The sequence below is a fragment of the Coffea arabica genome, chromosome 8e (assembly GCF_036785885.1).
Source record: "Coffea arabica cultivar ET-39 chromosome 8e, Coffea Arabica ET-39 HiFi, whole genome shotgun sequence".
Classification (NCBI taxonomy): Eukaryota; Viridiplantae; Streptophyta; class Magnoliopsida; order Gentianales; family Rubiaceae; genus Coffea; species Coffea arabica.
The window spans coordinates 52,983,579-53,011,469 of NC_092324.1; the positions used below are offsets into that span (position 1 = coordinate 52,983,579).

At 36.7% G+C, this 27,891-nt stretch overlaps 1 protein-coding gene across 8 annotated transcripts; it reads left to right on the forward strand.

Moving 5' to 3' along the window:
• The first annotated feature begins 171 nt into the window (after positions 1-171).
• LOC113704039 (uncharacterized) lies at positions 172-27,147 on the forward strand. Of its 8 annotated transcripts, none has more exons than XM_072061829.1 (27): positions 173-616; positions 714-821; positions 3,537-3,712; positions 3,889-4,138; positions 4,240-4,307; positions 4,383-4,452; positions 4,566-4,925; positions 6,471-6,550; positions 6,640-6,691; positions 6,811-6,964; positions 7,131-7,218; positions 8,562-8,664; positions 10,252-10,342; positions 11,757-11,854; positions 14,607-14,786; positions 16,335-16,586; positions 17,545-17,640; positions 17,740-17,834; positions 17,909-17,972; positions 18,067-18,157; positions 18,247-18,320; positions 20,021-20,275; positions 20,744-20,817; positions 24,633-24,739; positions 25,645-25,763; positions 26,444-26,521; positions 26,782-27,147. In XM_072061829.1, the coding sequence occupies exons 1-27, from the start codon at positions 398-400 to the stop codon at positions 26,989-26,991; spliced, it is 3,612 nt and encodes a 1,203-aa protein (XP_071917930.1). In that variant the 5' UTR covers positions 173-397; the 3' UTR covers positions 26,992-27,147. The 8 variants fall into 8 exon arrangements, 7 of the variants coding, with proteins under 7 accessions (XP_071917934.1, XP_071917936.1, XP_071917930.1 ...); XM_072061830.1 differs by having other exon boundaries at positions 6,877-6,964; XM_072061831.1 differs by having other exon boundaries at positions 26,659-26,886.
• Positions 27,148-27,891: the final 744 nt, after the last annotated feature.

A 27,891-nucleotide genomic window follows, 5' to 3' on the forward strand; every position in this document is an offset into this window, starting at 1 on the left:
AATTCATTTTGAGTATAAATGGGTTGACTCACTTCTACCAATTACTCATTTTACTCAATCAAAGCCCGTTCAAATAACCCATTTTGACACTTATAGTTTTGTTTTCTAAATTTTGCTGCTTTACAATTCAAAAAAACATTTTTGCTCCAAGTTATAAAACCACGGATCCTAAAGCCTAAAGCCTAAACCCTAAATCCGAAAATGAAAGAAAAAAGCTTCCATCAACTTCAGGACCCCTTTTTTTTTGGTGTAAAAAAACTTCAGGAATTAATTGCTCAAAATAATTCAACTGCCAGCTCAATCGCCTGTAACCTTCCCTTCACTTGAATAACTGCTCAGCGTGCAATCCTCGGAATGAGGTGATTATGCAACATTAGAAGAGGGAGGGTACTCCTACATGGAATTGGCAGCAGCAACTTCTCTATCTGCTTCTTGTTCTTCTTCACCAATTACTGGGTCATGGAGAACGGCATTTCTATCCCTGAGGGACGAAACCCAGTCCCTACCTTCCCTCCGACAATCTCATATCCAAACCATCCTTCAACTCCTCAACCGTTTCATTTTCTCCCAAGCCGATAATTTAATTCATGTTGCTTCCCTCCTGCCCCCTGACGAGGTAACGCATTACTTCAATTTCCATAATACTTCTCTCTTGCTCTTGTTTTGATTCCGTCAAATCTCGAGAGATTCAATTTTGTTGTGGTCGGTTTTAGGTTGGAGCGGATATTATGCTTTTGATGGAATTGGCTCGGAATATTTCTGATGATGCTGCTGCAGATTTTGACGATGTCACTCAATCCTTCATTCAATTATCCAATTTTGTGAGTAGTAGCAATATTACAACACGTTATAAAGAGCCTGATAATTTTGAGAACTTGGACTTCTTTTTACGTCAAGTTGCATCTTATGCGTGTGCTTGCTGAAATTACAAATTCAAATATCTCGAACCTAGTCTATTTGCTTCATTTTAAGTGAACACAGGAAGATACATGGCAGCTAGCGTGTTCACATTGGAGGGAAATATCGATCTGAAATTTGACGTGATTACACGAACGTCCATACTAAAAAGAGATTAATGTACTTACCCCTGCCCATCTTGCTTCCCAAGGCCCAATCCCAAAAATTGAAAAAAGGAAAAAAAAAAAAAGAAGAAAGAAAGAGTGTGAAAGGTGATGACTTTATTCACAACCATCTGTGCAGATGTACAAAAGCATTCTTGCTATTCTTCTTTTTTGCTATGCATTTTGCCATTCATCTTGTAGATTTCACCTACCTCGATTAGTTAAAGAACCCATCATTTGAAAGAACAGTAAACTGTCTCTAGTATATCAGTTGACAACAGTTGAACTCTGACATACAATTGGATAGGCGTACATTGGATAAAGTGAAGCAAACTGGGCTTCCTGATATTTTAAAACGTTCATTTCTCAAGATTCAACCTTGCCCTTTTCAGTGGTTAGTTTGGTCTTTAACATGCTTCTTTTGGTGTTTATAGTGAGACTTAGTGAAAAAGTATTTTCATAACATCTTTTGCAAATATTTTAGGGCTTTTCATGTAATGGATTGGGAAAAGGATCGGGAGGAATCCAATGGTGACAGATGTGTACTTGTCTGATCTAACTATATGGTCATAATTGCGCATCCAAATTAACTCCAGCACACAACATTGCATTTTCCAAGAATCATGTAATTATGCACTTGTAGTTAATGTCCATTACAAATCTCAGGCTACTTCTTGATTTATTATATCCAGGATGGGAAGTTTCTAAAACTTTTTCAGCCTTTCTTAAGGGTGTTCAACTCCTACTTTTCTATCTGCTGGAATAGAAGCAAATATTGTTGCAAATGTTTCACGTGAACCCCCAAGTGTAACTTTGCAGTTAGACATTTGCTAGAAAGATTAGTTGAAGTCGGTGGATGATTGAGAATGTCGCATATGCTATGTTAGGGGATAGCATAAATTTAGCTAAAGCTGCAGCTTGTGACTGAGGGCATAAAAGTATGCAACTACTAAGTCCATATGTGAAAAGAAGCATAGTTAAGCTAATTATAACTTGACTGCTGCCTCCTCAAGTACAAATAAATGCATTTCCCCCTTTTTGTATGTCACTTTGATCAGCAATAGATTAAGAATATTGCATTTAAAGTCTCTAGTTTAGCAGATTATAATAAAATTATCCTTCATGTCTGCACATTGGCATCTGAAGTTTTAAAAGCAAACATGTTTAGTGTAAAGCAGAACAACACGATGTTGAATTAGGCAACAAACTGGATTGAATCGAGGACAACAGTTTATTCTCTTTCTCTCTCTCTCAAAAGCAGTGCACATGTGAAAAATTGATTTTATAGAGTATTATAAAAAATTTATTCTTTGGTCGCCTTTTTTTTAGTTTGTTAGTTTATTCCTGTAAATCCATTTTCGAGGCCCCAGTGGTTTGCTGGTAAGTCCAAATGAGAATCAGTATATATTTGATACCGTTGCCACTCTTTACCTTAGCACAACTTATTATCTGCTGTTGAAGAATCCTACTTTCTTGGCAAAAAATTTGAATATGCTGCAATTTTCAATGCACTTTAGCACGTTGACAAGCCTGAAATTTGCTCTTTCAATTGCAAAATGTGCTTTTAGTTATTAAGGAAAGATGGTGAAGAAATGAATAGTGGAGATAGGAGCAGGACACTGCATTGATGCCAGGTGCAATGGAAAATGTGCAAAATAATTTGGAAAATTCAGGAATCAAGGTTATTTTCATATGAAGGAGCAAAAGAGTCAACTTTTTGCCTGATCTATCCTGTCTAAAGCTGAGCATATGATTCCTCCCTGTCAATTGGTTGCCTTTATCAGCATATGCAGGGATTTGAACTTGGAACCATTGTGTCAGGATAACTTGTGTCATGAATTTTCAGTTTCATCTCTTAGCAAATACTCCAGACTTCGGACGATCTGAGCTTGGTTCCTGCATACACTTGTTTGTAGAGCAGATAATTATTCTCTTTTGTTATCCAGAGGGAATTAGGAGTACAAGAAAATTGAAAGATTTATCTTTGATGTATGTACCAAACACTTTCCCTACTAAAGATTTTAAGTTCTTGAGTTTTATAGGGATGTTACAGATAATTCAGCTTGGCTTGACTTAATATTAATTATCTGTGTAGTTAAAGGTGATAGAGTGGAGTTAATTAAATCTGGAATGAGTTTCCTTTTTCTCTTGTATGTCTCTGGATGGGCAGTTCCTTAGTGTGGGAAGATGCATTATTTATGTTTCCTAGAACTTCTATAATTTTTAATAGATTATATGTGAAGGAAGTCAGAGGTGGTAAGTTAAACATTTGTATAAGGATTTAGATTTGTCCTTCACTACCCTCTCCTTGCTTCTGCAATTCAGACAGGTTTAATTGATTTGTATACCTCCTCTGATTATGTTTTAGTTCTGTTGGTTAATTTCACTGCATACAAAGTTCTACTCAAAATGCTATAAGCACATTTATAGTCATCTTCTGATGTTTGCTTAATTTTCTATATCACTGTTTATCAGATACATGGCACCATCTCTCGTGTTTCTTTCAAATTGGATGCAGCATCTTGGGTTTTATCACTTGACTGCTTCAGGAGAGTAGTGAAGGCTTTTCTTGGAAAAGCTAAAATGAATGCTGCTTTTATAGAAAATGCTTCTGTCATCAGCGCAATAAAACACTGTCTACAGTCTTCTAGGTACATGAACTCTTAAGTTCTCTGCTAATGTTGATTCGGTTTCTGATCATTACTTTTTTTTTCCTGGTTAAGCATCTTTGGCATTATACAGATCTTTCTGTTGTACCTAATATGCGAAAACTAGGTTCACTTATTACAAGATGTTGAGGCTTGCACGGCTTTCATATTTTTCTCAGGTTACTTTTTGGTGTTTGTCAGAGAACAAACTTGTCATCAGGAAATAAAGAACTGCTAGAGTTCCTTCACGTTGTTATTGCTTGCTTTCAAATGGAGTCACTTTACTCATCTTGCTCAAGTGGCAACAGGAAAGTATCTAAAAATCAATGTGTTTGGGAAGTCCAGAATACTGCTTTCTCCATAATTGGTGAAGTATACTTGAAGGTTGGCAAGTCATTACATATTGACATTTGGGAATCAACAATTAAGGTGCATGTTCTAGTTACAGTTTTGAAAATTCTTAGATTAAAATTAGTGATACATGCAATGGCTACATTAAAGTGTAAGCAGTCTTTTTCTGTACTTTTTAGGTTCTTAGACACGTGATGGATTTCTTAGCTTCTAATGGCCCTCTTGCAGAAGACAGTGTGATGGCCACGTATGAATTTCTACCCCTCCCATAACTGCTTCATGAATCTGCAATCAGTAAAACACTGGTTCCTGTACTTTGCAGGTTTTACAACTCAGCTCTGCATTGCTTACACATGGTTCTTGTAGATTCTAAAGGATCTCTGTCAGCCCATGTAAGGATATGATTTAGGTTTAGTTCATGAGGTGAAAATTTTTATGTCTTCCTACATGTTATGTACATCTCATGCTATATTGCTTAGTTCGTAGGTGGTAAAACTTTTGGCAGGTGGCTGGTTTTGTAGCAGCATTGAGGTTGTTTTTAAGCTATGGTGTTGCCAATAGAAACCGTTTTGTATCACCAGAGGCTGGTCAAGGGAAGGAACTTATTTCTTCCTCAAAAAACCTAGAAATGGCAGAATTAAGTAAATCAGGCTCTGTCCCTTATAGACCACCACACTTGAGGAAGAGGGAATTGAAGAATTTGCAGCGGAAAGATGAGGAATCTCTTTCTTCTGCAGGACTTGAATCTTCAACAGGATATCATGTATCCTCTGATTCAGATTACAGTGATGGTGATGGATCAGCACGGGATCTTAGCATTGTTCGTTGTGACAAGACAAGACTAGCTGCCATTATTTGCTTACAGGTCTATTCACTTTTTTACATCTCTCATAGTTGAATTGTCTCCCATGCTCCAGGAGTTGTTGCACGTTGGTTGGAAAACTATGGTTTTCAAATCTTAAAAATTGATTTTGAATCTCAGCAGGATTAACTGTAAATTACTACAAGATGTGTGAAATCAAGTGCAATTGAAGATTCAGTAGATGGTAGGTCAATAACATATCTGATGTATGGTTCACCCAATAACATATTATCGGATCAAAGTTAAAGCTTGCTGAAGTTGTATCACCATTTGCAGGGGAAGAGAACAAGCCATTAGAGTAGAGGACTTTCACAGAGACATCCATTCACTAACTCAAGAACGAATAAAAAAGAATTTTCATCTCTAATTCCCTTTAGGCCTATCTATCTCCTTCCTCCTAAAGACAAACAAAATGGATCAAAAAACCCTATTGTATAACCCCCACTAGTCCCCAGCACATCCAATGTTAACACAAGAACTCTGTTTTATCTCTAAATCTAGGTCATTTATCCTCGTCTAATTCCTCATCCTTTTTTTTCTTCAAACTTTATCTTGTTTACTCTTCTGCATTACTGATGAATAAGGTTATCATCCGGATAATATGTAACTCCCTTGAGAATTTTGAAGTGGATACATACATTGGACTCGAGTTAAAATAGAGATGTCTGAAGGAATGACCTTGAAAAGGAAGGTTTCTTGAAATTCCTTAATATTACCCTTATGTACTAACCAAGAGCAAAAGAGAATTGCCTAAATGAAGCTTCCAAATTCACATAATTGTCATGTGACCACTTCAAATACATATTGCTCCCAATCTGCATGTTTTCCACCTTTTAAGTTGTCAAATAGACATGATTATTATGGATACACATATATCATGTCTTAGCTTAAACTGTCATGGTGTTTTAAATATTAGTCTTGTCTAACACGTAATCTCTACGCAAATGTTCGCCTTGATGAACCAGTACTTGTTAGCAGTGGTGGAGCCAGGACCCCCAAGGTTAGGGGGTGGCAACTGCTTTAGTGTACAATGGTTATGCCAATGATTTCAAAATTGTAAACAGTTTTGAGTACAATAATAATATTGAGACAGTTGTGGCAATTATAGTTCTTTAAACAAAAATTCAAGTGAACATCATTCCTTCATTTTTATGTACAAAATTTTTTTAAGATTCTTCTTTTTTATTCGGGCAATAATCAATTTTCCTTTTGAATGTGTTCATGCTCAAAGCAGGTGTTAAATGTAAGTACTTTACAAACTTAGGAGGCAATATAAAGAAAGAAAGGAAATTTGAGAAATTTCAGAGGGTCTAAATGTAGGACAGAAAATTTGTAAAAATTGTCATGCCAATTTTAGGAACTTTTAAAGTTGAAGGGGGCACTTGAATTTGGCTCCTCCCTGCTTGTCAGGCAATTATTGACTGCTATACTATGAAGATATCATGCTTGTTAGCTGTTGAATTTTGGGCAGTGTTTTTGAGATGAGTATTTAAGCAATTTTACAATATATTAGTCCTGACACGGTTTGTTACTGAATTTGATTGGAAGGATCTTTGTAGAGCTGATCCTAAATCATTTGCTACCCAATGGACAATGCTTTTGCCCCAAAGTGATGTTCTACAGCCAAGGTTAGACCACTGTGCTAATGAGTTAATGCTTTTTGTCTATGTTTCTCAAATTCTCTTATGCCCGTTTATGTTTTATTGATCATTGATAGGAAGCATGAAGCAACTTTGATCAGTTGCCTGCTGTTTGATCCTTACATAAAGGTTGATAGCTCCCTCTGATATATTTTGCATGAATCTAGTAGGATTGCCCTGTGATTGCAGATAAGATGCTCTCCCTTGTATTGGAAAATTTTGTGACTGAAATATGCTTTGATGGCCAGGCACGGCTTGCGTCTGCCTCTACTATTACTGCGATGCTTGATGGACCTGCATCGGTTTTCCTACAGGTTGCAGAATTTAAAGATACCACAAAGCGTGGATCATTTACAGCGCTTTCCAGCTCCCTTGGTCAGATCTTAATGCAGCTTCATTCAGGTTAGGATAATGGATATGTAATGTATTTTTGGTTGCTGGATTTGCTATCTGACAACCGTGTTCCCTTAAAATATCCTTGGCACTTTTTTGTCCATTGTTAATGCTTTGTTGTCTGAACCCTACATGAAGGCTGTGTTAATTCTGAATCTTTGATTTCCATTGATAGGCACTCTGTACTTAGTGAAACATGAAAAGCATGGGGGATTACTGGCGTCCCTGTTCAAAATTCTGACACCTTTGATATCATCTACTCCGTAAGAGTCCTTTGCTCTTGTCGATTCTTGTCATTGCTGTAAATTGCTCTACAACTACTTTATTTTGGTTTAACTGCTGTTTATTGTCATTCTTGATAACATGCCCTTGGCATGCTTTCTTTGATGGTTTATTGTTGTTGTGGCAAGAAAAATGAATCATGTAGGAGCCTACTTGAAAAATTTAATTATTCTTTGACTTCAGCTACCTTGTCCTTTAGCTGAACTACCGCAGACCCCCTGAACTTTGGAAAGCCACATTTAGAACCCTTGTCAGCTATTTGTTGAAGATTATGTTGGAAGGAAGATGAAAATTACCTAATTTAGCTAATGTGTTGAGCAAGTCTTCGGGAGGAAAATGAAAACTACCTATAGACTCTCCTTACTGCCTGCAGCTGTACTTCACCCACCAAATGCCATCCACTCCTATCCTTTCTACTTCCTCCTCCCCCTCCCCCCCCCCTGGGTGGCGCGTCCCCAAGAAGAAAAAAAAAGATTTTCCCTATGCCCTCATGCATCTCATCACCCTATTCCTAATTCGTCCTTCCCTCTCTTCTTTGCTCCAACTCCAAAGCAGACCCATTCAACTGCATCTTTCTTTTTCTCTGCCCACCATACCTAGGCCCATATCTTTCCCCCTCTATCTCCCTACCAAACAGCCACTCACCACCAACTAGCATCCAACTGCGTATCTGTTCTTGTTTGTTTGATGATTTGTGTGCGATGTTTCTTTATGTGGCTGTTTTCACTATGTGTAGAATATACATGTGTTCTGTCTCCAGTCATTTTTTGTACAAGTAATAATGACTGTCCAAAGTGCTTGCTGGTGATTTTTTCTGCATGCCTAGTGCTGTTTGTTTCTCATTGTGTAATTATCTGTCTTCTGTGTGATTTGTGCCAGCCGTTCTGCTAATTATTTCTTATTTTCTTTACTTTGCACTCAAGTTTATACATCTTGCATGGAATATCTGTGGTCTGTGTGTCTGTGTTCCCCGTGTTCTTTCTTTTTTAGCAGAGTATTTGTTTTTTATTTGGTTTATGGTTCTTTAAGGTGATTTTAGATCTGATGCACAGATTGACTCAGATTTGATTGTTGAATATATGGTGAAAATTAGAAGCTAGAATCATATAACCAAATCTAGTGTATCTATTGAGGGATGCAACTATATTTTTTGCAAATACTGTGTAAACAGAATTTGTACATGGAATACAGCCTTCCAAATTATAAGTGTATCTCTGTTTACATCTAGTACCGGTTAGATCACTCTACAGAAAAGATTCTTTTGCATGAATACTTGATTTTTAGCAACTAATTTATAGATGGTCAATTAATTTGTATGTTACAGATATTCAAGAATGCCCCCAGGGTTGCTGCTGACAGTTATCTCTTCGGTTCGAGAAAGGATCGAAGATGGCTTCTTAGTTCGAATTGACCAGACAAGCCTACTGGTGAGTGTTATAGTGCCACATACATAATTATCAAAACAGTTATAGATTTCCTGAATTGCTCTTACTGGGAGGTAGAAGCTTATTAAAATCCTATAACCATTTTTTTTGTTCTTATAGTATTTTGATTTGTTAGGTTTTCAATCATATCTCTTACTGACTGGGGATTCTGAAGGGCATGCTTTTGTGTGATGTGTGGGTTGAAGTTGCTAACTCCATATCATGCCACTTACAAGACGGATGCGTATTTGAAAGTTTGGTTAATGGTGATTGAGATGCTTTTCCACTAACTTATATGATGCAAGGGAGTCGGCTCGTGTTTGCCAATTGAATAATCTAGCTACTATCTTGAAAATATGTTAACCTATCTATTGGTCTTGTGCAACATGTATTCAGCACAAAATATTGATGGACTTTAGATGGTTTAAGTAAATTTATTACCTTAGGCTACAGGCTATTGGCCATTCCATGACAAAGTCTTTTGGTGGAAGACCTTGTCCAACTTGCTGATAACTTCTTACTTTTCTAGCTTTTCAAGTTGTTCAAGTTGTAGATATTTAAGGGCACGTGTCAGATATTGGAACTTTACGTAACATGTAATGCCAGTCCTTTTTTGTGGCAGTGGCTGTAACTAGCTTGTGTTAATTTTGAATATCTTCTCGAGATGTTTGTTACCTAGTCTTCTCTGCAGCTGTAAATGATTTTGGGCTATCAGAAAACATTTCCGGTTCCAAGATCTTTACAACAGGCTTGTACAAGTAGCTGCATAGAAGGTTATTCTGTATATTTGGCATATAGCGTATGCTTAGGGTTACTGCTTTTACTTCCTCAATGCTACTATATGAAAATCTAGGCGAGATAGCATCAGGGGCATTGGGAGGCTACATAAATATTTGTTTAGTTAGTATTACTTATTAATGCATGATGGCCTCTTACATCAAAGATAAGTTCTAGAGCTCATTTTTCTTATGTTTTTAATCTGAGCAAATAAACCTGCACATTTTGTTTTCAAGCTTTTCCATTCCAAGATCTATAGGGATCATGTTTGATGAAAGGACAGAATATATTTATTTAATCTTTTTAATTCGAATTTTGATTTTCCTTAATTTGAAACCATAGTACCCATGAGAAAGAGGCTGAACCAATGACTTTTGAACCTAAATCACTTGATGAAAATGCTTAAGCCAAGTTATTAGTATTCCACTGCCTTGGATATCGTTAATCAATCAAATCTCTCAATCTAACTGGTGTGGAATGTAGGGGTGTTACAGAACCTTCATTAAATTATCAAAAAACGATTAAAAAAAAATACAAAGATGTTCGGCAAGTAGTTAATTGTTGAATTAACTACTATCAATTGTATCCATACTGTCGAGATTTTCACAGAGGAGACATGTTGCATTTTGCAGTGGAGAGATGTTGCTTTTTGCTGACTGCTATAGATTAAGGAAGATAATCGGGCTTGCATAGTTTTCTAGACACATTCTTTATGAGTTGTAACTTCTGTCCTACACGTCTTCCTCCTGTACATTGACATACATGCCAAATTACACAAGGTAAATTATGCTCGCTGCCATTCTTCATTTGTAGGCTGCAGCTTTTGATTGCTTAACGGTAGCTTTGTCTGTCTCACCCCCCTCAGTTCAAGTCAAACATATGCTTTTAGAGGAAGTTGGAAGAGGTAAGCTGCTTTAATAAGTTCTTGCTTTGCTTTTTATGTTAATGATTTTATAGGGTTATGTTATTTGTGTAAGCATGACAGAGCATTCATGCAGCGCTAATTTTACTTTGCAACATGCCCATTTTCCTCAAGTCTCAACCCCCTTCCACCTCATCTGAGTTTAGCATATTTTGATAAAAGAAAAAACAAACAAGTAAAACACATAAGCAAGTATCCAAATCATGGTGTACTATCTCCCTTTTAGGATATTTTAACAATCTTATGATAAAAATTTATCTTAATTTCAGATCTTAAAGTTGTATATACTCTTTTAAGTGTTTTTGGTGGAATATTTTCTAAGTATGGCAACCATTGGAACTGGGAAATGAGCGAGAATGGGGAACATCAGCTTAGAAAATCAAGTGTTAATTTGGATCTGTAGGACTTAAGTGAGCCCTTACTGAGCTGGCATAAGATATTTTGGACCTACTATAAATTACATGCTTTTCAGCTTTTTTTTTTTTTTTTTTTTCAGTTTCAGTCAGCTGTTTATTTATTTTATTTATGGTGTTTTTACAACTTCTGAATTACTGCATATAGGTTTTTTAAGTCTGTTCAAGTTCTTAAGTTGTTTTTTTGTCTATTTAGCTTGGAGATATTGAGAATTTCTCAAGCATTTATGTCTATGTCAAATTTGGGACAGAATTCTAACCTTGGTTGTGATGCTTATGTTACCGGATGGGTGATTTTAACACTCCCCATTGCTTCTCTGGGCAACTTACATAGCTCTTTCTCCTCAAGCCTGTACACATTGAAGCTCTTCGGCCCCATGAACAGCTCCTCAATCCTTTTTATTTGAAATTTTGAGACCCAGAACCTTTTATGCATATTGCACCCCATTATTTCCCTTTAAATCCACTACTTTCATTGAATTTATGCTGAGAAAACTGGAAACTACAGAGATATATGGCTTGTTATGCTCTGGTATGATAGTCTGAGCCACCTTTTGTCCTTGTATTAGAACTTCAGGGGTGCCTTGTGACCGTGAATGAACTTATCAAAGAACTTAGTCACTGAGTCTGTGGTTAAGGCTTTGATGGGTTATTTGGTTTCTTTTGGTTGATAAAGATGTGTTGATATCTTAGCCTGTTTCAGTGGTTAAGGAACAACCAAGATAATGGAGATAAGGTACCTTTTGAATGAAAACTCCAAGAAATCGAAAAAGGAACAAGTTAATAAAATCTTGAGGATCAGGAAAATCAAAAGTAAAACTTAATTTGTCATGGACAAAAAGTTATTTGTACTCCTTTGGAGGAATTTTTACTATGGTTCTAGTTTCCTATTAAATCGCATCTGAAGCCTGAATCGATTTCTATATATGTTTCCATATATTGTTTACTTTGGAGATGATAAAGTTACTCTAATGGTTATTCAGGTTTTCTTGAGGTGCAAAAGAAGCCTGGACTGTTATATGCATTATTTTCGTATTCTGAACCATTCAGGAGCCCATCTATAAGCTTTGAATCACTACAGGTAATATTTTATAATTCTCAGAGGAATTCTTTGATCTTTGTATTTTAGTTACTTTTGTGGGAAAATAATAATTCTGTTCCAGGTGCATGATGAATTTTTTCTGATTTAGATGGATATGCATATAATGTTACAATCATTGAACGAGTAGCACATGTTGGATGTTTTATGGTGTGAATTCTTTGGTTTGTTCTATGGTCTTTAAAGAGAATTATGATTCTGTTCAAACATTTAAGGATTCACACCTCTAAATCTAACGCTTAGATCAGTTATTGAGAAACTATGTTTTGTCTGATAATAGAAATTCATCTATACACACCCTGGTTTTTGAATGATATATGATAATTAATATTTTACCTGGTTGGCTTAACTAATTTTGATATTAAGCGTGGGGTTGCAAATCTTGGTTTATTTCTGCATTGATAACTGATCTGCGACACTTTGAGTACGTAGATGGTTGTGAACTTGAAAGTCCTCTTCTCTCCTCTTCTTCCCTGCCTCTTTCGTTGTTAAATTCTCCTTTTTGTTTTGGTTGCATTATTTTTCTGTGTTTTAGTTTTGCCAATTTCTTTGACAGCATAGGCACCTAATTTCTGATATTCTTGTTTTGATAGAACTATTAAGATATTATGTTTCTGGTACTTGTAGCAGTAGTGAAAACCGCCTAGAATCTTGTGTGCAATTTGTTGCCTACCATTTCTTCCAAATGTGTCACTGTGATGATCTTAGTTTATGAAGCTTAAGCAAATGAGGGAGAACAATAACTTTGTGGATATTCCATTATAAGTTATGAAGTTTTCTGCTAACGCGCTTAATATTTCAAGCTTTATGCACTACAAATGTCACATTGTCTTTCTTTTTTCTATGGTCTATACATGCCAGATCATGATGTGTCATACCCCCCTTGACTGCTTTTGTGCACAATATGGTATTGCATCCATATTGTGCAATATCTAAGTATATCTACAGTTGTAATAGCTTCTTTCTGCATCCAATTGATTGAGATAGGAAGTGCTATTTAAGAATACATAGGGGATAGCGTGCTGTAGTATTGTCTGTGGATTTTATGCTTTCTTGCCCGAGTTCTACATATTTTAGATAGGGTAAAAAACCTCAGCGGCCATTAAACTATTGCCCACAACGACTTTTGATCATCAAACAATTTTTCATCACAAATTAGCTACTAAACTAACTAATCAGCACAACTGTGGCCATTTCGTAGATTTTGGCTCTTAATCTAGAAAAATAATTAGAACACGTGTCAAAACACAAGGATATTTTTGTCCACCACTAACTCGACATCTCTCCCCATCCACTTGGCTAAAGCAGAAATTTCCCAAAAAACCGAAACATCTTCTCCATTCCAACGGAACAGAGGACAATTGTTGCGTTATCTTCTTCTTCTCCGGCAAAGCTTGTCAGCTTCTGGCAACACTGGACCATTGCCTCCTCTCTCCCAATCATCAAAACATAGTACATACAATAAATTTCGTTGGAACAACCAAGAAAAGGGAAGGAAAACAACAAAAATAAAACGAAAATTAGATTAAAAAATCTCTTGATTTCTGGCTTGGGTCTGCTCACCAGTGAACACGTGGGCTTTGACCAGCTTTGGACTGGCCGGATTTCCTCCCTTTTGCTCATACAGATTAAAAGAACCCAAACTCCTTTTTCACAACATTTTACAAATGCATTTCATCAAACAGATTTCGGCATAAAAAAGATTGAATATTTTGTAAGAAAATCAGAAATAACCAGGCCAAAATTTTGCAGAAAGCTAAACTAATTCGAACCCAATCACAAAAGGTAGAAACTAAACTAAATAAACAATAAATCACCATTTTCACAAATATTAACACATAAATAGGGAAGAGAGAACCTTCACAATTCTTTTCCGATGAAGACTCATGGTGGTGGTGATGGTTGATTCCAGTGAAAGGCAGTGGCAGCGACAGCTGCTGCTCCTTTCCCGTCAGCTGTTGCTTCTTTTTTCTCTGTTTTTCTTGGATTTTCATTAGTGAAAGCTCAAAAGACAGTTTCTAAATCTATTTTAAGAGAAAGAAAAGGGGAGCTTTTGGAAGAAATCCATGGTTATGGTTTTTAGATGATGGCTGAAATTGGGTTGTGGATGATTCTTCCCCAAACAGATGAATGATGGATGGATGTGAAAGCGCGGGTTGTCGTCTTTTTCAGCTTTTCTATCCAGAATCCCCCAGTGATGAATTGGAGTAGTGGTACTAGTACTGTATGAGCGTGTAGGATGTCGAGGAAAGAAATAATGGGGAGAGATGTCGAGTTAGTGGTGGACCAAAATACCCTTGCTTTTTGACACTTATACTGATCATTTTGTAGATTAAGAGCCAAAATTGACTAAATGGCGACGGTTGTATTGATTAGTTAGGTTAGTGACTGATTTTTGATGAAAAATAGTTTCATGGTCAAAAGTCAACACAGACAATAGTTTAATGGCCGTTGAGGTTTTTGGCGATTTAGATATGGTCGAGATTCACTACATCATATTAAACTTTTTTGTTTTAAATATGATGTGGATCCTATCCCTAAACAATGACATATTATTCTGTTTTGTGGGAATCAAATTCATTGAAAAACCCTATGAAAGCCAAGCGAATTTGCACTAATTAACAACCCTCTACTTCTCTCTAACACTAGCTTTTCTTGGGTATACAAGAATGAAATGCACATGTAAATACTGGTATCCAAATGCATATTTTAATCTCTATGTATTTTTGTCCAGGCCCTTAGAGCTGTGGCACATAATTATCCGAGTGCAATGTTTTCATGTTGGAAAGAGGTGTCCTCTATTGTGTATGCATTTTTGAGATATACCCCCGATGTACAAGCAAGATTGCAGAAGATTAATGCTGGATGCACTGGTGGGCCTAGCTGGGAGAAAGTAATTACAGCTGCAGTCAAGGTGTGATTGTCCTAATCTATTTGTTGTGTTCTGGTCTAATTTTTTCCTGTTCCAGTTTCTTTTCTTTGGCAACATTTAATTGCATATGTGCATATGTGATTTCTTTTTGCTTGAGAATTATGTAGGTGTTGTGATTGAATTGATAATCCCTTACGAATAATAGCTGCCTTGCTATTGAAGAGTCACAAGCGCACTGATACTGTATGCTCCTAGTGCTGAAGGGACACCCTAATGTGTGTGCAGTTAACTAAAAATATATTTATCAAAATTATTTTGCTTTATAAAGGTTTTCTATTGGTCAGATTCCCTTCTAATCTAGATAATTGTATGAAAAGATGATGGAAGTTGAGAGGAATATGTAGGAGTTGGTGTGAGGAAGTTCTTAATGTGTGTGGATTTTCTGCTGATTTTTTTTTTTGGGGGGAGGGGTGTTTGGAATGGATTTGGACGAATTTGCCCTTGTTGTTAAGGGTAGATTAGGAGCTTTAGAAAGTGACACTGTGTGTTTACACCACATAGTGACTCTCTACCTTTACATATTCTAAGATGTCAAGTTACTTATCAACGAACCTAAAGAAACATCAAGGACAATTTAATTATAGGAACTAGCTTCTGCAGCAAGAAAGTGTGTTCCTTTCTTTCAGAAAGAAAATGGGTATTATGGGAAAGTTATGAATGTTTGCAATTATCTTTCAGGTGAAATAGTATCAACACTGTTTGCAAGGTGGCATTTGGTGGATAAGAGTTGTACATTGTGCTAAATATTAAATGTGGAATTTGGATGGTAGTGATGTTGGAGAAGCTAGTGGAACATGATTTATGAGCTAAATGGCACAATACTTGCACTTGATCTGGCAACAACTGTTTTCTTCTTTTAATTGTTATGGAAAGCGATTTCTTTAGTTCTCTGTTTACTGCTAGCATGTTGAGTTCAGATGCAAAGATTGAGGATAGTGGTTGAATGATGACTAATTTAGAGGAAAGTTCTTATACATGTAATTCTTAAGATTTTTTTCCCTGTAGTACCCCTGTTTTTCTCTATCCTGCTTTCTTCTAAGACTAGAACCCTTCACATTTCTGATTTCATTTTCATGTACCTTTAACTTTTCTAAGTTGTATCTGAGTCCAATTTTGATACATCTTTTCTCTTTTACCACATTTTGGTTGCCCTACATATTCTATTGTATATTCTCTCTATGTTTGTGCTGGCATGCGTAATGAGAGTTCGCCTGACGATTTGTCTGATGTCAGTTGGTGGGCTGCTATGGAAAAAGAGATGAGGGCTTGACATTTGCTCCATATAAACATGTTTCTCCTTTGTGTTGCTTCTTTAGAATCTGTTCTCTTCTTCAGAATTTACCTGGCACTTTGTCAGATATTGGTTGACAGGATGCTATGCAAGAGATTAGGGCTTTTGCATTCTTTGGCTCATTTTATGAGTATTTATGAGTTTGGACGGACATGGTTTTTGTTTTGATAAAGCCATCTATCTTAGTTTAAAGTCTAATAATAGGCATCTAAGGCTTTTGACATGGACTTTTTTAACAGGTTTTTGATGAATGCCTTCGTGCAATTTCTGGATTTAAAGGCACTGAGGATCTTTCAGATGATAGACTTCTTGATGACCCATTTACATCTGATTATATGAAAATAAAGACAATTTCATCTGCTCCATTTTATGGATCTGAGAGCCCGGCTTCCCCTACTTATGAAGTTAATTTATTCCCTCGGGGGTGTGAGCAGTGGTCTGAAGCAATAGCCAAGCATATGCCTCTTATTCTTAGACATTCTTCTGCTGTGGTTGGTTAAGCAAGAACATTCTTCTTACTCATCTTATTGCTAATGTATTTTTGTGTCCTCGCGAGTTCTACGGATGAGTAACCTCTGTGCTTGACTCTTTATGTTACTTCCATGAGAATTACTCTCACTGAATATCATCACAGTATCTCTTTTGGTTGGCCTTTCTTTAACAGTTGTCATATTTTTCCTAATTGCTTGCTTACATAGCATTAGCTTTCCATTGGTCAATTTTAGGTCCTACTACGTACCATTTTTTTGGTCATATTTCATCATTTTGAACTCAACTGTGTGAAAATTTCCGAGGTCTTTGAAGCTATTGACCGTTTACTTCTATGGAACATTATTCATCCAATTCCCGCAATAGCCTTACGGCTGCCTATTACCACCTTTACTTTTCACCACATTTGTGCAACAACTTTCTCATTTATCTATCAATATCACTACCACCTTGACCATGGCGAGTTTTTGCACAAGTACCTCAATGTAATCCTGACACACCTGCACATTGTACTCGCAGTCCCAATTTAAATGTCTTCCTTTTCTTGTCCTCCCAAATAATGTCTACTTTCGATAAAGGGGCATTTTTATATATTAAAGGTTGCAAACCATGAAAAAATGATGTTTGCATGTTTCCCTCTGTCAAATTGAATTGTTATATAGCTTCAGCAGTTCCTTGATACTTAGCTTTTGTTGTTCAATCAGTGAATTTATTCCATTACTGTGACCATTGTCTACTCATGGCAATAACAATTTCTGACACTTTTCAGTATTGGTATTTTTGTGGTGGATTTATTTGGTAATCTTTCCTAGATTTTTATTGTATGGATACTTAGGTATGTATGTGTATGTTGGTAAAAAATAAATACCCCCCACATACTTGCCTATGAAAAAGTATTCGTTGCGGTTTCTGTTTTACATTTTTTTTTTTTAATTTTAACAATTTTCTGATTCTTTTAAGGTAAGGGCTGCATCAGTAACTTGTTTTGCTGGATTGACTTCACCTGTTTTCATGTCACTTCACCAAGCTGAACAGGACTTTATTCTTAGTTCTTCTGTAAGTTCAGGACAACCTCAATGGTTCACTAATACCTGATCAAAAGTCTTACTTACGTTTTCATCAATCAGACATTATATGCTACTGAAATTGTTGCAGGTAGATGCTGCCCTGAGTGATGAGGTTCCTTCAGTAAGGTCGGCTGCTTGTCGTGCTATTGGTGTTATTGCTTGTTTTCCGCAAGTAATCCAGAGGTAGTATTTTTTCGATAATTGTTGATGAATAGATAAATTGGTGGAGAACGCTTTGAGTAATTTCCTCTATACAGTGAAGAGATCCTTGACAAGCTTGTCTATGCTGTGGTGCATAACACGAATGATTCGCTTGTCTCAGTAAGTATTTCAATCGTAAATAGCTCAATTCATCCCTGCAAGTTAACGATATAGGTTTGTTTTTAAGTAGGCTTTTTTGTTTTATAATTTTCAGGTGCGCATTACAGCCTCATGGGCTTTAGCAAACATATGTGATTCTCTCCGCCACTGTGTTGATTTGCCTAGTTTTACAAGTGGTTCAGGAGGTGTGGTCAATGGCTCCATCTAGAGGTCTTGAAATCTGTATCTTGAGAATTTTCTTCACTACTAATCATATCTTTTTTTGATGTGTTAGATTCAAAGGGGAGCTCTGAATTGATTTCTATCCTTATTAATAGTGCTTTGCATCTATCGAAAGACAATGACAAGGTGAACATGGATGACTGCGTTTAGTCTTCTTGTGAACTTTCTTCTTCTCTTGCATGTCTTATGCTCTGGCATGGTACTAAGAGACAGTAGCTCTTTCCTTTTTTTTTGGGCTGTAAGCTTCAGCCTGAAAGCATTGCGAAGGAGTAATTCGGAGAAAGTACTCTTAGGGATGCTATCAGAAGCCAACTGTGATTGAACTTTAATTGGAATATATCTTTCTGGCCCTGTTCCCCTACATTCAGTTAATGGCATCTAGTGAACCTCTATGGGCCTGTGTCACTTTCTGCACTTGTGGATTAGGCTGCAATTGAATGGAATTTGAAGGAAATTAATACACAGAAAATGAGGAAGTTTTCTGTGGTTTATGGTTAGAAAGAGCAATGTTTGACCGTCTAAAAGTTGAGTTTAACATGCTTGATGTAGCACTTTATACCTGGTCTGCACGCATCCGGTTAGCAGCCTGTTTTGATAGCCTTATTGCCTTCAGCTTCAACTGCCTCAACATCTTTTCTAGCAAAATACTTTATGATTTTATTGCACTCTATGTACAATGATTTTAGATCTAACTTCTAACATCCTAACTTGATTTATAATGACACTTTCAGGACATTTACTGCTAGCAAGTGACCATATCACTGAGATAAACTTCATGATAAAAACACAAAAAGGTTAAAGAAATATTTATTTGGAAATTAATTGTCTAGCTCCCTATTACTTGAGGCATGCGAAATCAGTGCTAGGCTCTGGAAGCGTCTTTGCCATGTCTTTGTACTTTGTAGTTTATTCTATAAATTATTTCTTTCAACTGGTATCCACCTTTTGGAGTATACTGCAGATATTGTAATCATTGTAAGATAAAGGGATTGAAGTTGTATTAGACTGCGTCTTAGTTGCCCTATTTGTGTCTTGTTGCTGTAATTTGTATCTGCAGCAATGCTGATTAAGTTCAACCTCTCTTATTCAATTGCTCATTAAATTATCATTTGCAATACTATCCCTTCAAGTAGTGGCGGTGCCAAGATCCGAGGTCATGGAGGGCAACCATCTACTTTTGAGCATTGGAGGGGTTACGTTTAGAATCAACTACCTTGGTGATAGTTGGAGGGACTGGGTATTCAAAAACAAAACCTTGGTGGTATGAGGCAGCTACCGAATTTGAAAATAGCCAGTTATTTATACAATAAGTATTGTATTATCATAAGTAGTTCAATCAAAACAACTAATCCTGTTGTTGCCAATGATTCATCTCCAGCTTCCAAAATAATTTATTGAACCATTCATACCGTGCACATATAACATGTAGGAGCAATTGCAAAGCAAAACTCTATATCTATAAGAATGGAAGATAGAAAGATCATGGTTTTATTTTGTTCAGTAATGATTTATTTAGTGTCAGATAGTCCATGCTGCTGCAACATGTGGTAGAATTGGATTATGATTGCTCTTCTCCATATTTTTGTTCTATCTCTCTTTAGCATGTCTTTGGCAGGACCATGAAAATTATCATAGAAAAGCAGGTAAGTTTAATTACTTGTAACACGTTTATATATTGATCATAGGGCAAAGTGCTCGACTATTTCTTCCTAGATACAATTGGTAAGCCAATGCAAAGTAAAGGTCTTTCTGCTGAATAATTACTCATGACCATTGTTCTCTTTTATGGCTTGTCTTAGGTTTTAATTCTGTTTTTACATTTTTAGATTAAAGCAAATGCTGTCAGAGCTTTGGGGAACCTTGCAGGATTTGTCCCATTTTCTGGTGATTTAGTTAATTGTAATGAGGGATTGGGTCCTAAATCCAAACCTCTAATCAATTCAAGTGTCAAGCATTTATCCAAGCGAGAGAATCTTTATCAGAATTCAAAGTCATTCCAACCAGGCACTTCTACATCTTCAGATTGGCTAGAAAAAATGGTGCAAGCATTTGTTTCTTGTGTTACAACTGGAAATGTAAAGGTAATTCCTAATTTCCTATCGGTAAAAAAAAGAGATGAAAGGTAAGATAATTGTTATGAGCGGAAAGGTAAGTAACATTTGATCTTCCCTCTTTACACTGACCTCATCTTCCCAAACTTTTTTTTTTCCGAAAGGTAAACTTTATTATTTTCAGACTAGCTAGAGTACAATTTACAGAATTTTTGAAGTTTGATTGGTCTTGAATTGTAATTGGTCGTTGATTTCTTTGTTCACCACTGGTAAGCAAGCTGATACCATAGATGTTTGAAGATAACATCTAACCAAGACCATAGAAGAATATTAAATGATGATGGACTATCATTAGGGCTTAGGATAACTAGTAACAAGCAACTTGTAATTGACTAATGCATGAAGATGTCCACGTAATGGAGGGATTTTTTTTCTTTTCTATCTTTGTTCTAATTTATTTGTTCAGTTATATTGATGAAATCTGGCATTTCATTTCAGGTTCAGTGGAACGTTTGCCATGCATTGAGCAATTTGTTTGTCAATAAAACATTGGAATTGCATGACAAGGATTGGTAAGTAATTACATGATTGGTTTTATTTACCTGATGTTGTTTGCTTGTTGACTAGGATGACTCTCTGTGATCATCTACTTATTTGGTCACTGGTATTGTCATTTCTAAAACTGAATGAATGATGGTATTAAAATTTTAATTTTGGTTGTAGTTGATATCTACTTATTTTCTTGATAGTGGAGCCATGACTGCAACTTGATACTGGTTCACATGCAATAGAATAGACAATTACTTCTAAAAAGTTAGCCCACCATTTTGGTCATGCTCTGTATCAAGTTCTCTCCTAGCACTGTTCTGAAAAGTGGGAATTGAACTGATTTGGGTTCAATTTGGGTACAAAGATCCCCAAGTCACAGTAGTTTTATGACTTTTCTAATTAATTTGGTAATTGTGCTCGAGTTGAAGTCTGTTTCTTTTTGCTTTTCTTTCAAATTTTTCTTGTTCTGTTCTTTCATTTACCATGCAGCTAGAAACCTATATCTGTATAGCACGTGTGCTGGCATCAAGCCAGCAACATCTTGGCTATTCTGTTCTAATGGACAATTTTTTTTTCTTTTTGGAAATGGAAAAAAAAATCATTGGCCAAAGGGGAAAGTCGCATTTGAGAAATGCTACTGCCCTGGCGCATTCCTAGAATGCAACCACCCAGTTTTCCCGTGTAGAAAAGCAAATACTAAAATTTGTTGGGTAGTCACATTTCACAACGAAAAATGTGACTGCCAACTTTATAAGTATATATAAAAAAGGTCGTTGTGGACTGATTTAATATACCAAAAATGATGGAATGAGTTTACACTTTTTGTTTTGGAGGGGGGGGGGGGGGGTTGGTGGTTTGAGGGCGGTTGCACTTCAGCTTCTAAAACCTTTTAGAAACGAGGGAAGTCTTTAGCGCCATATCATAGTTGTCCCAGCCCCCCTTCTTCTCTTCCACCCTGACCAGCCACCTACCCACAGCGACTGCTCTGGTGAGATCACCAGTGCCAATTCCAGCTCCATCTAGGTAAAGATTGAGCGCTTTCTTTTTTTCCCTGTTTATTAGTAGCCCTAAAATTACATGTAATTGTAGATACACACACAAACATTTGCACCTGTAGTGAATCTATGGTTTGTTTTGCAGAAGTGAAAGCAATAAAACTTCTAGTACTTACTAGATTAGAAGTTCAGCGTAACTGGATGTTATAAGCTTTTTATATCTTTTTATTAGTTCGGGGTCGCATTCCTCAAATGCGACTGCCTACCACTTCCTTTTCTTTCTCCTTTTTTTGGGGGTTCGGGTGGGGTTTCTATTCTTTTGTCATGGCAAAACTTGGAGTGGTCGCATTCCCCGAATATGACAGGTAGGTGCTGGATATGCTCCAAAATCACCCCTCTTTGGTGGATGAATTCTTTTTTCACCATTATAAACAAAGAAATTGCAGCCGTTATTTTTGTCCAAGTTTTTCACCATTGGTGGTTTTGAACGCCATCTAGTTGAGGCGCAAAGTTGACTCAAGAGTTCCTGTTTACAGCTGCTATCTGGCAAAGAGTTTCAGATTTGAAGGTCTCTGAACAGCCACAGCAACCCCCATTCTAGGGAAAAGGGTTGCTAATTCACTTGCTGAAGGACCTTATTGCATTGGGTGTGTCAAAAGTGAGAAGCAATCAATGTCAATTTATCAAAGATCTTTGCACTGAGCTTGTTTGTAGGTAGAGATGGATACTGTACTATGCACTAACCAGCATTTTTAGTGTTCAGGGTAGCCAGTGTTGAAAATGCAACATCTTTTTATTTGAATTTTTGCTCTCAAAAACCTAAACTATGTGAATCCAAAGGTATGGAACCAAAGCTGAACATGAATTAGGTACCGTTTTGCCCCTTGGAGATGGGAATACAGTACTTTTCCATTGTAAGGCGTTCTGTTAAAACTATTCTAGGGGATGGATTGTGATCTGCAAGAAAGTAAGCAGATTCAAGATTTGATCGCCTTATTCTAACCTGGAATTGGTATTGGCCATTTTAGTCAAAGCACAAGCTGTTCTTCTTGGCTCAATTGCGTAGGTTTAATGAGCTCATTTAGGGATTCTTCTGAAGGCTTAAGAAGGGCTGCATAATGCTTCTATTATGTCATCTTTGTATTCAATTATTCCTCCTATGGCTATGTTTGCTACCAGTTCTGCATTCCAAATGGTATTTTATTAATCAAGTCAGACAGAGACTCGCGTCACTAGAGAGTGAATTCACACTTCATATCACCCTTGAAAATTTTTTGCAGTATTGAAAACCCTGGCCGGATCTAGTGTGCTCTTTTTTTTTGACGAAGGTGTATTGAAGTACCCCCTTTGTGAAGTGCTAAGCTACATTTTTTGATAAATTATGTTAAATAGAAGTAGTTTTGCTGTATTATGTTGCTTATGAACTTCTGGACCTATAAATCAAGCAACGTGAAGGTAGCTAGACCCTGGACATTGTAAGGTTAGCTAATGATAGCTAGGTTGTAAATATACTGACTAAATATATTACTTTATTTTCGAACTTGATTGCAGGCTGACTTTGGATGCATTGACTATAGGACCTTGATTCCTTAGTTCTTTGTTTGCTTGCAGCGCCTTGACTTCACGTGCGAAGATTGAGGATGGCAATCAAATGATGAACAAGTTTTAGGATAATGGTTATATGTTCAACCCTTGGGCTTATTTGTCTTCATGTTTACCTGTTTCTCTCTATCTAGCTTTATTCTAAGACTAGAGTTCTTCATATCACCTATGGGGCCGTTTCGATGGTGTGGTTTTTCGAAGTATGTCGAAAACTTTTACCTGTACAGACAAAATCCAGTATCGACGCAAAAACTGAAGATACAATTAACCTGAAGGTACAATTAAGCTCGATGAGCTTTCAAGCCTCACATGTTAGGCTTGAGCTCGTCAAGCTGTTCAGGCTGCTCAAACTCGGTCAAAGAAGGCTTGAGGTTGAGCTTTGACTGAGCAAGGTCATGAGTAGCTGGATTGAGCTCGACTCATTTGCACCCTACCTCGTACTGATTATTTCTCAGTTCAGATTTGGGAGGTTCATATGTTTCTCATGTTGAGTATTTCTCTGTAGCCTTTGTTTTATATCTTAGTGATTCCTGATTTATCCCAGAATCTGAGTATGTACTCTATGCTAATTAAAAGTCAGACGACTTTCTGCCCATTTGCATCTCAAACATCTGATGTTACACGGAACATTATGCATCCATGGACAAACCTATGGCTATTAGTAAGCAGAAGTTTGTAATGTGTCTCGCCCATTTGTCTGAAATGTGTCAATTTTGCTGGAAAGCCAATAGGAAATGGGATGGACTTTTGAGTAAGTTGTCTTGTGCAGCAGTTCACTCATTGAAAATTTCAGCCTAGTTGTATGCCTTGTGTTTTGTCTTTCTTTGAATTTTCAGCCTTCATGTTATCCTTTTATTTCGACACCTAATTTTCCTACTTCAGCTTCAGTATTTTTTCTCTCTTCCCTTTTCAATATGAACCTTGCTCTTTTAGCTGGTAATGGATCATGATTGTGGTACTGTTCAGACTGCATTAACCTATAGAGACAAGTTATTTGAAGCAATCCAGTATTGACAAAAAACTGAAGATACCATTAATTTAGTAATCCCAAAGAAGCAATAATTATGAAATTTAGCATAGCTGTTTTCACCCAAGAGTCCCTCTGATTGTGCAATTATCTCTCTAAAATTCTGTGCGAAATTGTCTAGAATGTATTTTTTTGCTCTTCCTCATGCATCAAGTGAAAGTACATCATATATTTGCGCTTCCTGAATTCCTCTCTCCTTCAAATATTTTTGCAGGGCTCCAGCTGTTTTTAGTATTCTTTTACTGCTTGTGCGTGATTCTGCGAATTTTAAGATCAGGATACAAGCTGTCACTGCTTTGGCTGTTCCAAGTACAGTAGATGGTAAATAATACTAAGCTGCATACATTGATATTGTCATACTCTATCTTTGGCTGTTGCAGAATACATGTTACCTTCTGAAATGGCAACTGATCTTCTCCAATCACACCCTCCATTTGACTCTGACCCACCAACTCCTCACCTCACATGCATACAGACAATGGGCACACTGAGGGGCACTAGCTTGACAATTAGGTTGGAGCTCGGTGTGTGAAGGCACACTATACTTTTGTGGGCACTCTTTTATGGACAAAGCAGAAGACTTGGTAGAAACATATTTGTTTAAACCTTAGTCAGCAGGTCAAAAGTGGAAAACAAAACAGATTTCAATATCAGTTTTATACTGTTGGTAAAAAAGCATGGCCACAACCATTGGGAAAGAGGCAGTATCAATTAACTTGGTTGTATTTAAGTGTGATTGCTGCATGCAGTTTTTCATTATCTTAAGAGAACCAAAGTTTTAACATACTCTCAAGCTGATATCATCCTCTGCTAGCTGTACCGTGCATGTATTCTCCAGACCTAAATTCAGGCTTTATACTGCTTCTTAGCAAGTCCTTTCTGTTATTTATTTAGTTATTCATCAGTTGCATTGTTTGGGAAATTTGTTCCAAAGGTTTCATTGTTGAAGTTATTGGTATCGCATCAAGCTTCAGGATGTACTTGTACTTCTTTTTAAGTGGATCTTCTTGTTATTGTAAATCTCCATCTTGTCATTATCAGAGAAATAAATATTGGATGTCATGATTTTGTCCTTTTGTTATCCAAAAGGAGAAAGTTTATGTTTTTTGATAGTTCGACATCTCAAGTAGTCTCAGAGCATGAGATTTGACCTCTCTCTTTTTTTCAGTGTACTTATGTTCATTCTGCTTCCCGTGTTGTTTTCATGTGTGATTTGTTTGATGCAGATTATGGCAGATCCTTCTATGATGTCCTTCAAGGTGTGGTGAATGTATCAGAGAATCTAAATTCCGACAAAATATCATCACCATCTAATTTTAAGTATAAAGTTGCACTGGAAAATCAGGTCAATCTACCCAAACAATTTCAGTTTTTGGATCTCCATCAATTGATTAATTTAAAGTTTGATCTGATAAGAGTTACTATTTATGGCTTGGGCTTGTTGGATACTTTGTTCTTTTGATATATACTGTAAGATTCCTTTGTATGCTGATTAATCAGGTAATACTGAAAGGGGGTTTTGAAATAAATGATCTGAAAGGTTTGGCATATCAGATTCCTTCGTATGCTAATTAACTATAAGGAGGTTATGAAACAAATAATATGGAAGTTTCAACATTGATTAGATGCTTAGTGATCTGGTAGATGCTATTTGCAAGCAAAGTCTTGTGCTGAAAATGGATGCTGCACAGTACTATTTTACTCTGCCAGCTTAGTGCTATACGAAAGCAAGGATGTGCAATTTTCATAGTCGTTCCTCATGTAGTTTTTCTTTCTGCTATATTTTCTGATTGTGAAATGGACAAAGAAGTTATCTAAACAGTGAGAGTGCATAACCAAGTGTGACGTTAAACTTTTTGGCCTACTGAATTTCAAGTGGAGTTTAGTAGATTCAACAGGAATCTGACAACCATTTTACGATGTAACTGAAATTACAGATTTCCTTCTTCATATACCTTTCTTATCTCCATCCTGTTTATGATTGTCGTAGTACAATCATGGTAACCAAAGTATTCTTTCTTACAGCTTACTTCAACTATGTTGCATGTGATTGGTCTTGCTTCAGGAACTGACTGCGGGCCTATTGAAGAGTTCCTTGTCAAAGTAAGCACTAATTGAATTCTCTCTCTCTCTCTCTCTCTCGTTATCTTTTTCGCTACTGGTGGAATATAGTTGCATGCTTCTATTTTTCATTTTTATACCTCCCTCCGATACTTGACAGCTGCTTGTTTTGATCTTAGTTTTCATTCTTATTGGGTACCATGCACTCATTCCGTCATCTCACTTGGATGTCTTTCATTTGAAGCGTATTTTATTGGATATTACCTCAACACAAGGTTCATTATTCATTTGTTTCTGGTTAGAAAACACTTTTTCTGGAGGAGTGGCTTAGAGCACTCTGCTCATCTCTGGATGAAGGAAGTATTGTGCTTCAGAGTGAACGTGATGCACATGTCAAGGGAAAGAAAGATGTAATACTCAGAGCTCTTCGGTCATTAGTCAAGGTTTTCGAAGTTGGTAAACATCATGCACTTGCTGGAAGGTTTCACCAGCTCTTAATAAGGATGCAGTGAATGTTATCCTTCTCACAAATCGCCATGTATTTTCGATAATTGTTTCCCTTGCTAACAAGGAAGCACGTCTTTCCAATTACCTCCTCCATAATGCAACTCCAGGAAGATTTCATCAGCTGTTAATGAGGATGCAGTGCATCTTAGCCTTCCTACCAATCGCCATGTACTTTCCCATATTTGTCCCCATCGTTCAAGATTTAAGCAGTCCAGGAGGGAGTATGCTAATTTGGCAGCTGTATTTGATTTGGCTCTGCTGTAGATACTGGAAGTTGTCCTTCCGCGGGAAGGCTTTACCTGAAGATAATACATAGGCAAGGAACAAGAACTGGGAGTGCTAAGGGGTTTCTGATGAGCGGGTTTCAAATTCAATGATAGTCATGCATAAGCAGAGTACGTTAATGGGAATAGGAGGGCCACCCTGTGGGTTTTATGATTAATCACTTTTTAGTAGGATTGCCTGATAATTCTTATTAGCGGGAAAAGCACACCCTATCGGTGTGTAAATCCAGAAAAAAATTAAGTTTTTTTTTATTATTAAAACTCATGGAAGTTATTAAAACTTTTTTTGGGATTGCAAGCAAAAAAAAAAAAAGAACGTGATTTTTTTCTTTTTTGTAAAAAAATAGAGTCGTTATTTGAATTTAAAATAGTGGAAATTATTGGAAATGATTTAACTTTAGTAGTTTTCCTTAGTGTAAGAGTAAAATTGAAATAAGACAAGATGCCAAAAAATTTTGACGTCAAACTCATGCCTTGCGCATAATAGGGGACATTTGGTTTGGTTCAAGGGTATTAGATTGAAGATTCGGAAGGTCCATTCTTCATGTTTGGATGATAGGTATGGGGTTTAAAATCTGGGAACGATTTCTTAAAATTTGTGTAACTCCAATCCTAATCAAA

Bases quoted from the DNA above. Each gene is read 5' to 3' on its own strand.
- LOC113704039 (XM_072061829.1), top strand. From the start codon at position 398: ATGGAATTGGCAGCAGCAACTTCTCTATCTGCTTCTTGTTCTTCTTCA. The intron at 4,453-4,565 runs GTAAGGATATGA...AACTTTTGGCAG, and splicing joins AAGGATCTCTGTCAGCCCAT to GTGGCTGGTTTTGTAGCAGC. The intron at 6,965-7,130 runs GTTAGGATAATG...TTCCATTGATAG, and splicing joins CTTAATGCAGCTTCATTCAG to GCACTCTGTACTTAGTGAAA.